This window comes from Epinephelus fuscoguttatus, linkage group LG13 (assembly GCF_011397635.1).
Source record: "Epinephelus fuscoguttatus linkage group LG13, E.fuscoguttatus.final_Chr_v1".
NCBI lineage: Eukaryota > Metazoa > Chordata > Actinopteri > Perciformes > Serranidae > Epinephelus > Epinephelus fuscoguttatus.
In genome coordinates this window covers 40,615,613-40,630,849 of record NC_064764.1, presented here as the reverse complement: position 1 = coordinate 40,630,849, position 15,237 = coordinate 40,615,613, and the positions used below count along the sequence as shown (strand labels likewise).

General features: G+C 41.9%; 1 protein-coding gene across 1 annotated transcript in view; it reads left to right on the top strand.

The window, feature by feature from the left end:
- The window catches only part of plcl1 (phospholipase C like 1), a 138,190-nt gene extending 127,609 nt beyond the window's left edge, over positions 1-10,581 (top strand). Inside the window, exons 10-12 of the mRNA XM_049593956.1 lie at positions 1,047-1,122; positions 1,857-1,966; positions 3,464-10,581. Coding sequence (XP_049449913.1) covers positions 1,047-1,122; positions 1,857-1,966; positions 3,464-3,670 — 393 coding nt within the window. The 3' untranslated portion in view covers positions 3,671-10,581. The remainder of the gene's footprint in view (positions 1-1,046; positions 1,123-1,856; positions 1,967-3,463) is intronic.
- Positions 10,582-15,237: the final 4,656 nt, after the last annotated feature.

Genomic DNA, 15,237 nt, shown 5'->3' with positions numbered 1-15,237 from the left:
AGTTATCTGAACTTACAGTGAGCGAATATGAGGACAAACGGAGCAATAATCCACATTTGACTTCATTATATAAAGACGTGATTCAGCTTATAAGTAACGAAATGTAACCCTGACTTTAACTGCCTCTCTTTGAAACAGACAGTTCATAGCTAGCTAAACACTGACTTGGCGTATTCTTATAATGGGCAGGTCACGTAGCTGTTTCAGCCGCAGCTATACCTACCTGCATCAAAAAGTAAAACTAGGCAGCGCTGATTAAATATGAACCAAGACTCCTGCCATTTTGTTTCCTGTGTCAAAATGGATCAGCTCACATTATGGCACTATACCAGTGGGAGTGTTTATTGGTCTGGTGCAGTGCATTCTGGTAATTGTAGGTTTTATACCTCTTTCTACTGCAGACACAGCCCAGTTTTATGTAAAGGCCATCCTCTTTCCAGCATGAAGTACGTCTTAAAGTGAAGAAAAGCTGCTTGAAATAATCAGATAAAACACATAATATAGGGCTGACACTAATTATTTAATTATCTGTTTATCTGTCTGATATTTTTCTTTGGTCAATAAAATGGGAGACAGGAGTGAAAAATGTTCATCAGAGTTGTAAAACTTTACAGGAACAGCTCGAAAACTTACTTAGATGATAATAATTAATAATATGGAAATAGTTCCTGTTGATCTGTTTTATTAAATGACTAATCATTTCAGCTCTGATGCAGTTTATGGACGTATCATTATGAAATAAATCACACATTTCCCTTAATTTTAGCCTGACGTATCTTACTATGTAATGACGAAAACTCTGTGTGTCTGTCCCACGTTCTTCTACTCACTGACGTGGTCAATCTATGTGAAACTGCACATAGGCATTGAGGACTGGCATAGGTAGAAGGTGACAAAGCTGCCAATGGGTATGGACTAGTTTGGTATTGTTTGGAAACTTCACCACTCTTTGTACCATTTCAATAAAAAGCTCTGTGGGTTTGATCAGTCTTTGCTTTTAAACAAGCTGAATGAGTTAAACACAAACTGTCTTCCTGTGTGTGCAGATGATCGCCGCCCAGAAACAGCTGATTGAGAATGCGGATGCCGTTCAGGAGAGGATCGCCCAGGTGCAAAGAGAAGGTAAAGTGAGAGATGGATGAATGGATGAGATGACACGAGGCGCTAATGAACTGAGTGAAGATGGTTTTGATGAGCTCTCATGAATAAAACCACTGCAGTATGTGATATGCCCAAATCCTAAAAATTCCCCAAATGAGCGAATCTGACTGGAAACATCAAACAGCCGAACTTAATGAGGGCGACTCCTCGGAGGATCTGTCAGTAAACAACATTACGAGTGCTCGCTGGTGATTTGACACTCTCATACGTTTGTCAGTATGGATTTCTAATTAGAGAAAGGTGCTCTCATTTTTGTACTTTTTGAGATGAGACGCATTTTTAAAGAAAGAATCTCCACTTGAAATGTCGTTTACAGTAAAGTTGCACTTATAAGACCTCACAGTTCTGTCTTGCATTAACACTTTGTTTGCTGAGCAGTTCCAGGTGTAACGCAGCAGTGTGACGCCGTCTGCACAGTCAGACCTGTGCATTATTAGACCGCGTCTCTCCTGACCTTTATCTGTCAATGTAAATGTCATGCAGGGTGACACCTCAGCGTAAATATGTAAATCCAGTATCGACCCATCAAGACGTGTTGTTGACATTTGCCTCCAGACATTTTGAGTGACTCACAAAAATAAGTCGAGTAAATCACTCTCACTCCTGACAGTTACATCTCACCTGAATCTGAGTTGTTGACACCTGCCTCGTCTCTGTAAACTGACGCAAAGCTCCCCTCTGTGTTTGTTTTGCAGGCATGGACTTCCACGAGGATCTGTCTCGGCTCGGGGAGAAGGAGGGACTGAAGGGACGCAAGCAGTGCAAAGCTGTGGAGAGTTTCACCTGGAACATCACTGTCCTCAAGGTACTCATAAAGATATCAGAACTCTCAGAATGAATGGGGTTAATTACCTTTCTTTTTTATTCTTCCCTCTGTTTCATGGTAACTGTGACATATCTGATATTTCATCTACACTTTTATTCACCAGTTCAAGTTCAAGTTGAACACAACAAAGAGGCACAAACGCACTCCACGGTTCAGCTGAGGCTAACAGCAGTCTGTCGTAGCAAATTCAAAATGGAAATTAATCGTTTTCATTGCTAAATTAGGCACTTCCTGTTATTGCCTCCATCTGTTGCAATTACACATTATTGCAATAAAGCACTCACATTATTCACCAATTTAATTTGACGTGACAGACCACCGTGTTAGCTTTGGCTCAAGTGCTTCTTGCAGTGAATCTAAACGGTAGAGTTTTCCTCTTTTTACTGCATTAAACTCCAGATGGATCTGCTGTCCTGATGTAAAGAAAAAAAGAGAATAAACCCACCTGTTTAGGGGCTGTTAAATTCACTCAGCACCAAAACATTTTGATATATTGATTTTGGATCCCTGACATAAAACATGAGGCAGCTATTCAGCTTTGTGCATGTTTATGTAAACGTTTATTTTTAATTGTTTTCAGGATTTAGTTTTGTGGAATATCCTTAACTAAAATTCTTAAACTGTTATAATTAATATTTATTTATTCAAAGAAAGGATGAGTGTGTGATGGAGGTTGTTTTTGGTGAGAAAATCACAGAGAGGAACCACCCGACCCTGCAGCTGTCTGAGGTTCAGGTTTCCCAGCTTGCAGATGTGAGGCCTGTGCTACGAACCCAGTTTAACTTACCCAGGATATCTTCTCATTATCTGGTTTGACTAACCCTAAAATTGGCCATCTGGACAACCAGTACTACAAAGCTGGTTGAGTTGAGTTGACTGGACCTCTAACCACGAACGTGTTAGTAACAGGCGCCGTCATCAGAACCATGAATGAAGTCGGCTACTTCATATCATATGAGGTGAAACTGTACCAAAAGTGTCTGCGACTCTGAGACAGTGAAATGTCAGTCATGTGGGATGGAATATTAGTATTTCTACTTTAATTGGATGATGACGAAACAACTCTGAATATGTCACATAAAACACTTTAAAGTGACACCAGACTGTTTCTGCAATTGAAGTAAAAAAATGGAAAAGTAGTTAATGACTGATGACTGTTGGGATTGGGTCAAAGTTAGCCACTAGCTGGTGAACAAAGTGGAAAATCTAGCAGTCAAAGAGACAGATATGTTCTTCAGAGCTGGGAGGAGAGTGAATGTTGGACTCTGCAAAAACACTTGTTCTGTTGCCCCCAAGACGCCAAAAAAAAAAAAAATCAGTGAATGCAGCTTCAAATCAGTTGGTAAATATGTCCGCAGTTGTCCAGGACTCCTGCCAATCACATACCAGGAAACAGTCCCAGCTAATAACAGTGTGTAAAACAAATGCTACTTCACATCTACTGCATGCATGAGTCAAACTTGTGTCTTCCTGCAGGGTCAGAGCGATCTGCTGCGAGGAGCTAAGATGGATTCCCTGGATGCCCTGAGGCAGCTGGCTCTGGCCTGCGAAGCCTGCGGACTCACCTCCTCCTCCTCCTCCTCCAACTCCTCGTCCTCCACCTTCTCCACCGCCGAGCTGCACTACTCCTCCCACCCTCTGTCTGGCCGCCGAAGCAGCACGCACGGCAACGGCCGCATCTGATGAAAAAGGGAGCGGACAGAGTAATTACAGAGGATAACAGAGATGAGGAGATACGACAGCGAGAGAGACGGAACAAAAAAGCACCACAGGAGACAGAGGCTTTTCTCTCTGGCAGTGTGTGTATCCCTTTATCCAGTGCAGTATGTGTCTAGACTAGCCCAGACCGAAGCAGTGTGTCTGTTAAAGCCTTACGCTGAGGTCATCAATTTATCACCGAAAGGTCCGGCCTGTAGAGAGGCTCATCATGAATGTCGTAACTCAGCCGTGGAGAGGCAAAGAGAGACTCTCCACACGGGTTCTTGAACTTTTTGACGGCTCCTGCTTGCTTTTCTGTGAGAAAATGTGTGACTCAATATTGTAACTCTATGGGGTTTCCTCATTAGACAGGAAATAATAGTCGCCTGAATAATTTGTGACAACGGGGTTGTAGTGATGTTCACGGTCCTGTTGGTGTTTGGAGGTAGAATGAGGAATGGAGATATGATGGCACGAGTTATTCTCTGCCTCAGCATTTCAGCTCCTCCCCTGGGAAGGCAACAAGATCACCTGTGTGTGTGTGTGTTTACAGTGTTGCAAGTGGTGCTGTAAGCGACTGATTGACAGGATGTGACCCAGAAAAAACACACAGGTGGAGACAGATTCAAGTAGCCTATGTTTGTAATGTAGTACTACTTCTTTAAACTGACAAAAGTTTTATGGTAATTCTAATTTTCCTTTAGATGCAACTGCAGTTAATGCAACTGAACTCACACAGCAGCTTCAAGTAGAAACAGACAACTTTTTAACTTCCCCCCCTCTGGCATTTCTGTCGTTCCGTTGTTACAGTTTGTGCCACGGTTGTAAAGACAACCGAATTTTTTTCCTTTTCCCTCAGAGGCTAGCAACTCCCAACACACAGTCAACTCTGCATTTTGTTTTCCACCAGGGTGTTTGACCATCTGCCATTACTGAGCTCGACTCAAGCCGGCTGATGGTGTTATCTGCAACTCAGCTGGTCAAATCGCTGGCAGCTGGTGTTAACGCTGATAATTCGATTCGATAATTGAGCTTATCTAAAGTATCAGTGGTTATTAATGAGGTTTGGGAGTTTGGACAGATTAAACGTCTTGTTCATTCAAACATTGGCTGATTTATCTAATTGACTGCGTTGGTTCTTTCCAGACATGAATCTCTTAAATGGGGATAGCTGCCGATAGCTACAAAGGAAAACAAAAGCGCTGCCCTCTTCCTGCTTTCGTTGCGCAGTGGTTTGACGCTGCATTTTGTTTTTCCACAGTTAATGTGGTTGTTCCACGATGGTGGATGGTAACTGAAAAGAATATAAGTCCAGTTCAGACCAAAGATTTGTGCCGAGATGAAACCGTTTTAGAACGTTGCGGTGAAAAGTTGCAGCGGTGTGAACTGGCCGGTCTGAGCTCGACTCAAGCCAGCTGATGGTGTCACCTGACACTCAGCTGGTCAAATCGTTGGCGGCTGGTTTTAAAGCCGATAATTGATTAGATAATTGAACTTATCTAAAGTATCAGTGCTTATTATGAGGTTTGGGAGTTTGGACAAATGAAACGTCTCGTTCATTCAAACATTGGCTGATTTATCTAATTGACTGCGTTGGACTTGAATCTCTTAACAAAAGCTGGACTTCTTGTCTGGTCTGTTTCTAAACTTTTAACGAGAGTACACAAAGATCCGCTTGCAACTCTGAGCACGCACACCTTTCATCATCTAACTGCTACGCTCATGTATTGTGTGAAATAACCAGCAGCACACACACACACACACACACACACACACACACACACACACACACACACACACACACACAGGCTCTTGTTATCTCCACCAGCCCGTCATGTTCACTTGGAGAGGGGACGGCTGAAACGCGAGGAGAAGAGGTGTAGCGAAGAGGAGACACGGTAATTGGAGAAGTTGCGGATGTGTGTTGATACTGTAGTACAACATGTCTGCTGTAGTACATGTGTGGATCACATAACCTCCTCACTATACCAACATGTGGAGCCAAGTGACGCTCAGAGACTGTACATGTGTTAGTGTGTAGAACAGATGCCTGCAGCAGTGATGAAGTACACAGTATTGATGTAGCAATAATAATAAGTTACAGGAGAGTGGGCGAGGGTGTGTAACTCAGTGTGACGTGACCGAAGGAGTGACAACAGTAACTTTATAGCTCAGTGATGCTTTTAAATGTGTTTGAAAATGGTGTCCAGCAGGTGCTACTGATCTTAGCTCATAGGTGTGCTTACCTGTAAGTGATGGCGTTCCACTCGGCCTTTTGAGTTCAACTGTGTGTTTCTTCTTGACGCAGGCAAACACCTGATACCTGTTCTTTTAACTCAGCTTTTCTACTCATATTCTTGTATGTTGTGATGCTGCATTTGAACCAAACCTGACAAAGTGATGCTGAACAACACACAGGACTAAACTAACAGATTAGACACTGATCTTTTCTCTCTTGAACAAAATTTTATCTCCAGTGTTGGTGATTTACAGGCTTTATACTAAGTTGAAGGATTACATGTTTTAAGTCGTTTAGTTTAAAGGGTAACTTCAGTGTTTTCAGATCCGGACCCTATTTTGCTCTGTTTTTGTTTCTAAGTGATAAACAGGAACAACAGTTTTGAAACTGGTCCAGTACTGAGCGAGGAGCTGACCACTGTCAACCTATGGAAAGGATCCTCACAGAGAAAGACTTTTATGTTTAAGAGTAAGAGTAAAGCTGAAAACACGCTGGTGCTGCCGCTGCGTGTCAAGTGAAGCACATCAAGTGCCGCCCTTTACACATGCATGACGTGTTGCGCTGCAGCTCGTCAACAGACGACCATGCAAAGTACTTTAACTGAAAGATTTGTTCTTCCTCCACCTCCGCATGAGCCTAAAATCACGTGTGGAGGGCCACTAATTAAAATTGATTTCTCACCTGAAGAGCCCAGGAAGTATCTTTTAGGCCATTGTCTTCATAACAACGGGATTGTGGGTCGTTTAGCTCAGGGTTTTTTCGACCTCAACAATGAGTCTCTCCTCATGCATTTGTCATGACACACGAGACACGGCAACAGCTGCAGAGTTCTCTTTATACATCCATGGTGAGGAGAGGAGTCGAGCTGCCACAGGAGCAGAGAACAAGAGCTGCTATGGGAGCTGGTGTGTACAAACAGAGAGTGAGAGGGGGGAAACGCATTTAATTGCAGGGGCTGCAAAGGCTGGAAATAGGACAGTGGCGTCATTAGTCTCGCGTGACCAACCTCCCTTACTTCGGAATGGGAGTCTGGGGACATTCGTCTTTCGTTTCGTAATAGAAATGGACGGGGATATCCAGACCACGTGACGGCGTTGCCATAGGTGCGGCACGTGTGTTACATGTAACAGAGACGTTGCAGCTCTGCAATATAGCTGAATCAAATGAAATCATATCCATTTTAATCTCTTGCGATGCACTGAACACTTCCTTTTCTGCTGTACTACGGACAACAATTTGGGGAACAGCAATTCCGGTGTGGGTGGGTGTAAGGCAAAGCTTATCAGCCGTTGGTCGAGGAAGTACGGAAGTACACGGATTTGGATCTAATCACATCACTGCCGCTGGGAGCCAGCCCTAGTTCTATTACAACTTTCCTATGGGAATGTCCACAGACGACAGAGTCAGCCAGCGTGCTGACGTCATCGGCGTCTGTGTAAGAGACTATGGTGTCGTGCGCAGCGGATTCATGCGTCCAGGAGCGCTGACGTGCGTCTAGTTGCTGCTGGTGTGGGGTTGTACATTGAAAATAATAGGGGTGTATGTATTTTTGACGCATGCTGTGTGCAGCAGGTGTGTTTGGCCTTTAGAGTTCAACCAGAAACATCTGCAAAATTTTCAGTGCCAAACACACCAGACTCCATTTAAAGAAACAGCATTTTAGCATGTGAAGAAACAGCATGTTTATTTCAACCAAAGCAAAGTTATGTTGTTGATTGATTGTTGGAGCAGTGGAAAGACAAACCAAGACAGCTTTTTATGAGTTTCATTTTGATTCTGTCGACTTTGAATGACGCATGTTTTATGCTGATAAAATTCTTTTTTATTCAAATGGAGTCTGGTGGGTTTGATGATGGTGATTTTGGGGCTGTTTCCGGTTAAAAAAAAGGGAGTAATCCTTTCCATAGTGTTGTCAGGCACTTATAGTAATGATCTGAGCCTGTCAGTGGCAAAAACAAACTCCTTTAGTGGATGAAAATTGACGCCAGTTTCACTGCGCTGTCTCTGGACCAAAACTGGACCAGATGTTGTTCCCATTAGTCACACAGACACAAAAACATGGGGACATTGTGTCCGAGTTGAAAAAGGTTCCCTTTAAACAGGGCTTTTTTTTTCTTAGTTCCAAGAACTTAACATTTTAGAGGTTTTTAAGGAGTTATGTCATTAAACAGATCAAGTCAGGCAGGTGTGTTTGAAATGTTTTTTATTATCTTTAATCTCACTATGATGTCACGGATTTAAATTGATTTCCACCTAACTCTGCAAACAGAAGCAGGCGTGAGTCGAGCAGGGAACCCTTGAGTGGAAGACATTTTGAATGTTTATTCTGCCCTTTGAGGGAGGCAGGAAGGTGGACCGACGGGAGACGAGCATCACAGATAAACATTGTAAGGCGTTCACCTGCAGTTCGACCCAGCCGCTGGCATTTTGCAGCAGACAGGATGTAATGAGAAACACTGAACTGCGGGCATGACACTACGGTTTGCTAACCCCCTCTTTAAGTGCTTGTGCAGGACTACTGTATGTTCTGAATGGCATCCTGTATTTTTGTACGCTGTTTTGCTGCCTTTCATTTATCTACGCATTCCTTTCCTTTTCAAATACCATTGACCTCGTTCTTACCTCCACTTCTCTCCATCCTGTTGAGAGACAGAGCTGATGTACTGAGTCCTAGCCACAGGAGGAGGTTGACCTGATAACATTTCCATGACTGGGTTTTTTCCTCTTTTGTTTGTGTGTCTGAGAGAAGGCACGCGCTTCTAAATGTAGACATATATATAGAAGAGAGAGCAAAGGTTGAAGGACAGAAGAAGAAGAAGAAGAAGAAGAGGGGACGGATATTGGATTAACTGTTGTGTGGTTGGCTGGGCACACCTGCAGAGCTTCATAATTGGCTGTGAGCAATAGACAGAGTGACAGCACCTGCTGTTTGGGTCTATTAATAACAGTCTGACTCACTGGAGGCCTTGGCATGTGTGTATATGCTGGTGTGCTTCATGTCTGTCATGATACCATGGTGCCCTTATCCCTTGCCCGATGGTGCAAACTGGTCCCCACACAATACAAACACAGTCATTGCCAAACTATTTGCCATGTTTCCTCTTGAACGCATTGAAGCAGCTTCAGGAGCCGTTTGGAGGATCTCCACTGCCCCTGACAGGTCTCTTGGAGATGTGCTGACCAGCAGGGAGCATCCTTCTGCATTAATGATGCATCAGCTACAGTAAAACATACCACAGTATTAGCTTTCCGTATTCCGGTTTACATGCTGCTGACACGGGGCATACAGCTGGGTCAGAGAGTGGACAGGTGATGGGATGCAGTAAAGGTGGAGGTCACAGGGTGTATCTTTGAGGGTGAACGTAAGAGTAGGAGGTCAGGTTTCAGTAATTAGCTCTTTTCTAGTTAACCTCATTCTCAGAATAATTCATTAGGTACGTACTATATTTACACAGAAGACATAGACAGTGCTGACTGTGCTGCTCCATTAAACTAAATGTAAAAACAGAGAAATACGGCAGCTTGTTATTTCAGTGGAGACCAACCTTTGCAGTGTGACCAGAAGATACAACTCCTGAGGTGCTGGTTTGTAGCTGGCTGATTCCAAAAGGACCATACCTGTGTTTCTGCAAGAATTAAAGTGGAAATAGACAACTTCTTTACATCTCTTCCCCTCAAGCATTTCCAAGTGGCGGCACCGCTGTTGCAAAGATAACCAGAATACTTCCTGTTTCTGTCACTTTAGATGTTCCACCATATCCCATTTCTGCTTCTTTGGTAATTTAATCCATTCAGTTCAACAACATTTCCAAAGTCTAGAAGAGCCACAGAATTAAATAATTTTACCTCCTTTCAAATTAACATAGAGCTAAATCAGAAATTAGCCACTTGGCTCGCAAACGTCTGTGCACTTGCTCTATGGGCCCAACGATGCAGGAATTTGATACCCAGGAAGTCAAAGCTTTTTGGCTCCATGCCCTAATGAGCAAGTTTCATAGGAATAAACAGGGCCTCACTTTAACCCTTTGAAACCTGAAGCAACGTCACTTTCAAACTGCTGCTTTCAAACACCTTTTGCAAGTATTTCAATCTCTGAGCCCCAAGAAAGTTGGTGCAATTTCTTTCAAAAACACGGGGAAAAAAAGGCAGTGAGCAACTTGGTAAGAAATGTCCCACAAGTTGCAAAAAACTAATAGATTTAGAAAATGATCTAAAATTGGGGAAAAAAGAAAAAGGCTGTTTATAAAATATATATTTAGAATTAATATTATTACGTACTTAAAATTATGGGACAGAATTATTCGAATTTTTAAGCACTTCTTCCAGGTCATTTCCTTGTTTGTTTGTTTGTTTGTTTGTTTTTAACTTTATTTTATTTTATTTTATTTTTTTTATTTATTTATTTATTTTACTAATTTTCTTAATTAATTTTTTTCTTTTTATTAATTTCTTGCAAATTTTTGCGGCCATTTCTTCTTTCATTGCTCATTGCTTTCTTTCCATGTTTTTGTAAGAAATCAAGCCAGTTTGAACACTGTATCCATGGATGGACTTCAACTGCAAAATGTCATTCAAATTAATACCTACTAACCAGGAAGAGACTCAAAATGACCACAAGGAGCCACAGAAAGACCCCAAAGAGATGCATAGGAACTGCAAAGAGACACGGAATAACTACAGAGACACAAAGAGACACAAAATGACTAAGAAGAGATGCAAAACCACCTCAAAACACAAGAAATACCTAGGGAAAAGGGGCAAAACAATGACAAAGAGACACAACATGACCACAAAGACTAACAAAACATAGACAGAGAGACACAAAACGACTACAGAGAGATGCAAAACAATAAAAAAGATGCGAAATCACCACAAAGTCTCCGTTTCTTACTCCTTGGGGAGATGGTGGGGCCTTTTGCTTCTATATGCCCAGGGACCCAGTCTCTCGTAATCCGCCTGTGTCTGTATCTAGTTCCCTTTATACAAAAGTGCTATCCTCTTTCTGTGTTGGTTGCAAAATGTTTGACATGCTTCCTTTGTGCTGTAAGTTGAGCCTTCATTTCTCCAGGAGAACGTACCCGGTGGCAGACAGAGCTGCACAGTGAAAGTGAGGCTTATAGGCAAGCAATCTGAATGCTGATAGTCACATTATTCTTTAGCTATTACATTATGCAGTCAACATTTACTTTATAATGAGACCGTAAAGCAAAAAAACCCCTGTCTATTTCCACTTTAACCTGCTTACTTCAAATCATTTACTGCACACAGACCATTTTATTTTAATGATATAGACTGAATGTGCTTTTTTACCTTCCAGGCAGCTATTAGTTGCAGTTAATGTCAGTAAAGTCGGCTCGCAGAGATTTGCTTAAAGTGAATCCAGGCCAGGGAGCATCATGCTCAGGTTTATTTTTGCTGTAATAGCACATTGTGGTGATGCAAATTAAAGCAACTTTTGAGACGTGCACAGCCTTGTATGTGCAAGAAGCGACCAAACTGACAATATCCGCCTCACAAGGTACATTCTTGCTTATTATTTGTCGTCTGGGTCTGAATTTCTAACAACAGAGCTCATCAGTGCGACTGTGGCATGATTTCCCCACAGCAGCAGAATTTTTTCAAATAAACTCTCCTTCCTGTTGCACCAGCACACAGTGATGATGCCTCTGTTCATATAAATAAAACTGAGCATGATGTGCGCTGTGTTGGAGCACGTGTCCAGAGGAAGTTTCAGGTCCATAAAGGTTGCAAAGTTTTGGAAAACAGTCAGCAGTGAAGCACGAAACACCGATATGGTCCTTTAAGCATTCAAACATATTTACATATGAAGCATTTTCTTATCCTCTCCTTTATGTCACTGCGCCTACCTGATGATATGTTTACCTCTGCAGAAGGCACTGCGGTCATCCTCTCACTACAGTGCTTTATGATGTTCAATATGTTGTATCTCATTGTAACCTGATGCTGCACCCTGATCTCTAAAGTACAGACTCCTCTGCATCCCTTTATGCCCTTGAAAGTGGTGGGTGAGGTGTGATTTCTTTGAGTTTGAAGGACAGAGGTGGCAGACAGATCCGTGCTAAAGTGCAGGGTGTTGCATCAGGTGCATTGTATCTCTGTTACCCACGTGTCTTAACCCAGAGCTCGCTCTCTCTGTGCTCTTCAGTGTGTGATGCTACCTATCTCTGCAGACCAGTGGTCAAATAGTGCTTAGCATTCATTCGAATAATTGAAAGAGTTGTTTATACCTGCCATAGTGACGTGGACAAAGTCGTGTGAAACACTTTGAAATGTGTTGAGGTATTTTTAGGTTCTATATTACCCGTGGCATCTGCAGTGTCTGTGTTGGCCTGTGTCTACACCGCTGACCTTTAATCCAGTGTTGCTCCCTGTTCTTACAGTCACTGTATGTTTTTGTAAAATAGAAGAAAAAAAAAATGACCAAAAGAAGAAAAATATTTATTGAAGTGTGTTTTAAAAACCATAAATAAATATAATGAATTAAATGGACCTTGCTTTTATTTTGAAAAGCTACTGTGTTTTCTATCTGACAAGTAATCAAATATAACAAGAGTATGTATCCCGGACTAAATAAAGTTATCTTTTCCTGACCAATTCATCTTGTTGCCTCGTTTTTAGGGATCCATGGCACTGAACTTTCTTCTGATATCCAATATGCTCATATTTAACAGCTCATTTGACTGATTACCGATACAGATATCGATATATCCCCTCCTAATTTTAGTGATCATATTATGCATGCATACTCTCACTCATACTTAAGGTGACAGCCCACCAGCAGATGGAGACATGAAATACAACACTTTTCAATGTATCTAATATCGTGAGCAAAGGGTCAGTTGAGGTGGTTCAACATCTGATCAGGATCCTCCTGGACGCCTCCTGTTAGAGGTGTTCCAGGCACGTCCCACTGGTAGGAGGCCCCGGGGCAGACCCAGAACACACTGGACGGATTATATATCTCGTCTGAACACACACATTAATCAACATTTCAACTGCAGTCCTTTGGCGAGATGTTTTGACACCAATAAAAGGATAAAAATCACAGGACAATTCACAGGACAGAGACAGCATAAAGACATAAAGACAGCACTAACTACTAGCAATACTACTACACTAACTAGCAATTAGAAACTGTCAGAGTATAACAGGGGCCATGCACAGCAGCTAGCAACGCTGCACCAACACACAGACATGCAGAGCAGCAACAGAAACTAAACATAGATAAAACACAGTAGTCACTGTGTAGGTCATGTGCACTAACACACAGGCCACCTGACAGAAAGTGAAGCATGCTGTTAATAGAACAGATAGAAACTCCTCCAACAACGGTTTAGCTATCATGATCTGCAAGGAGCTGTGTTTGTAGAGAAGGCTCTGGCAGCCTGTTGGTTAAGGAGCCAATTAATCACCACAGCAACAACCTGTCCAGTCAGGTTCTGCAGTGTGAAAGGACTGTGACCAAACCAACTTCTCCTGTGGTGTGTGTAAACCACTTAAGGTAAGTGTTTGCCTGTTATGTGGTTCTGTTGGTGTGAGGAGGTCATTTGTGTTCAGTCAGTCCCTCACTGCCTGTTTGTTTCTCTGTGGTCACTCATGCTGATGTTGCCATGGCTACAGAGCCTTGGTAAGTTCAGTTATGAAGCCAATGTTACATAGAAAATGAGAAATTCACCCACTGCTGACTACTGAGAGTTAGCTGCCTGTTGCTGTGTGTTACTAAATATCATTATTACTAATTTGGGACTGTATTTAGATTTGACCATGTTAGTATTACTGTCCTGTTTTAGACTACACACACTCCTCCTCATACGCCCCCTGGTGTTGTGGCAGATACACTGAGGCTATGGATAACCACTGTGTCTATATACCTGATACCAAAACTGTTAAGTGAAGTTACGTTAACCAGAGCCAGTCTCTGTGTCCTCATCCGACCCTCCATATTGGTGAACACAACCTAACCCAGCTAAAGCCTCTACTACAATGTTTATAAAGGACATAAAGATCTGTGATCAGCTTTTGTTGTCATAGAAGCCAGAAGCCATTTTTACAGGCAGCCTCATCAGCCTTCAACAGTTGAATTGTGCTGCATTGTAGGTGCTTATATTATTTTGTCTACCCCACTTATCAATAAGTGTAGACTAGGTAACAGAAACACCTCCCAGTAACACAGTACAGTTCAACAGCACCACAAACTACATCCTCTACTGTACACAGGTACAAATCTGAGGTACTTATATTTCACTTCAGTATTTTATTAGAGTCCTGGCAGCTTACACTATTGTAATCCTAGGTATTCTTCTTCTTCTTTTTCTTCTTCCGAGGAAATCATACTTCCCATGGGTGAAAACTCACCAAACTTTGCACAAAGGTCCAGTCTCATGCCAGATATCCTCAGCTGTAAACTCAAGCCAGTAGTCCTGATGGTGGCGCTACAGCAAGCGTCTAAAGTTCAAAACTTTGAAAATTCATAACAAATCAACCATACGTGCTACAACTTCACAACTTTGATCAAAATGTAGCCCCAATACTGAAGAAACTTTTGTACATTTAAACCTATCTCCTCCCACAATTTTTGCTCAATTGACACCAAACTTGCTACAGAGCATCTTCAGACTGTCCTACAAAAACTATTTTTCTCAGATTTTTGATTTATCAAAAATTGAGCCTACAGTGCATCAAAGTGTTTGACTGTAAACGTATACATGCAAATTCTTGCTAAACACATCTTCAATGTTCATAAAAAAAGACAAAATTCTAGAGTCATGGTAGATGATGTGTGGCAAATTTCATCTCAAAAACTGAATTTTTGACAGCATTTTGAATTTTGCTCTAATGTGAACAATTGGAGTCAATGTAAAAATGGTAATTTTAAACATAAGTTTTCACTTATGGAACAAATCAATCATTGTTACAAACAAATTACCAACATCTCCATGCTGTCTAGATGCAATATTTTCAGATTTTTGTTAATCTGCTTTTCCATGGAGGGCTGCTAAACCTGCACGTCTGGCTTAGTCAGTTTGTGAAGCTACACATGAATTGTCACTGACTAATTAGCTGAGTGAGATAGAAATTGATTCTTAGTCTCAGAGGTTGTGAGTTCAAGCCTCAGCTGATGCAAAAGGCAGATTGTGTTGCTAAATTCCTAAATGTCTTCCAATTCTTCTGCTTGTTGTTCAGAATTGTCTAAAAATGCCCGGACCCGACCCATCGCTGCGCAGCGGCTATAGTTGCTTTTATATCCACTCCACTACTTCACTCCATTTATTGAGGCAGAAGGTTATTTAGG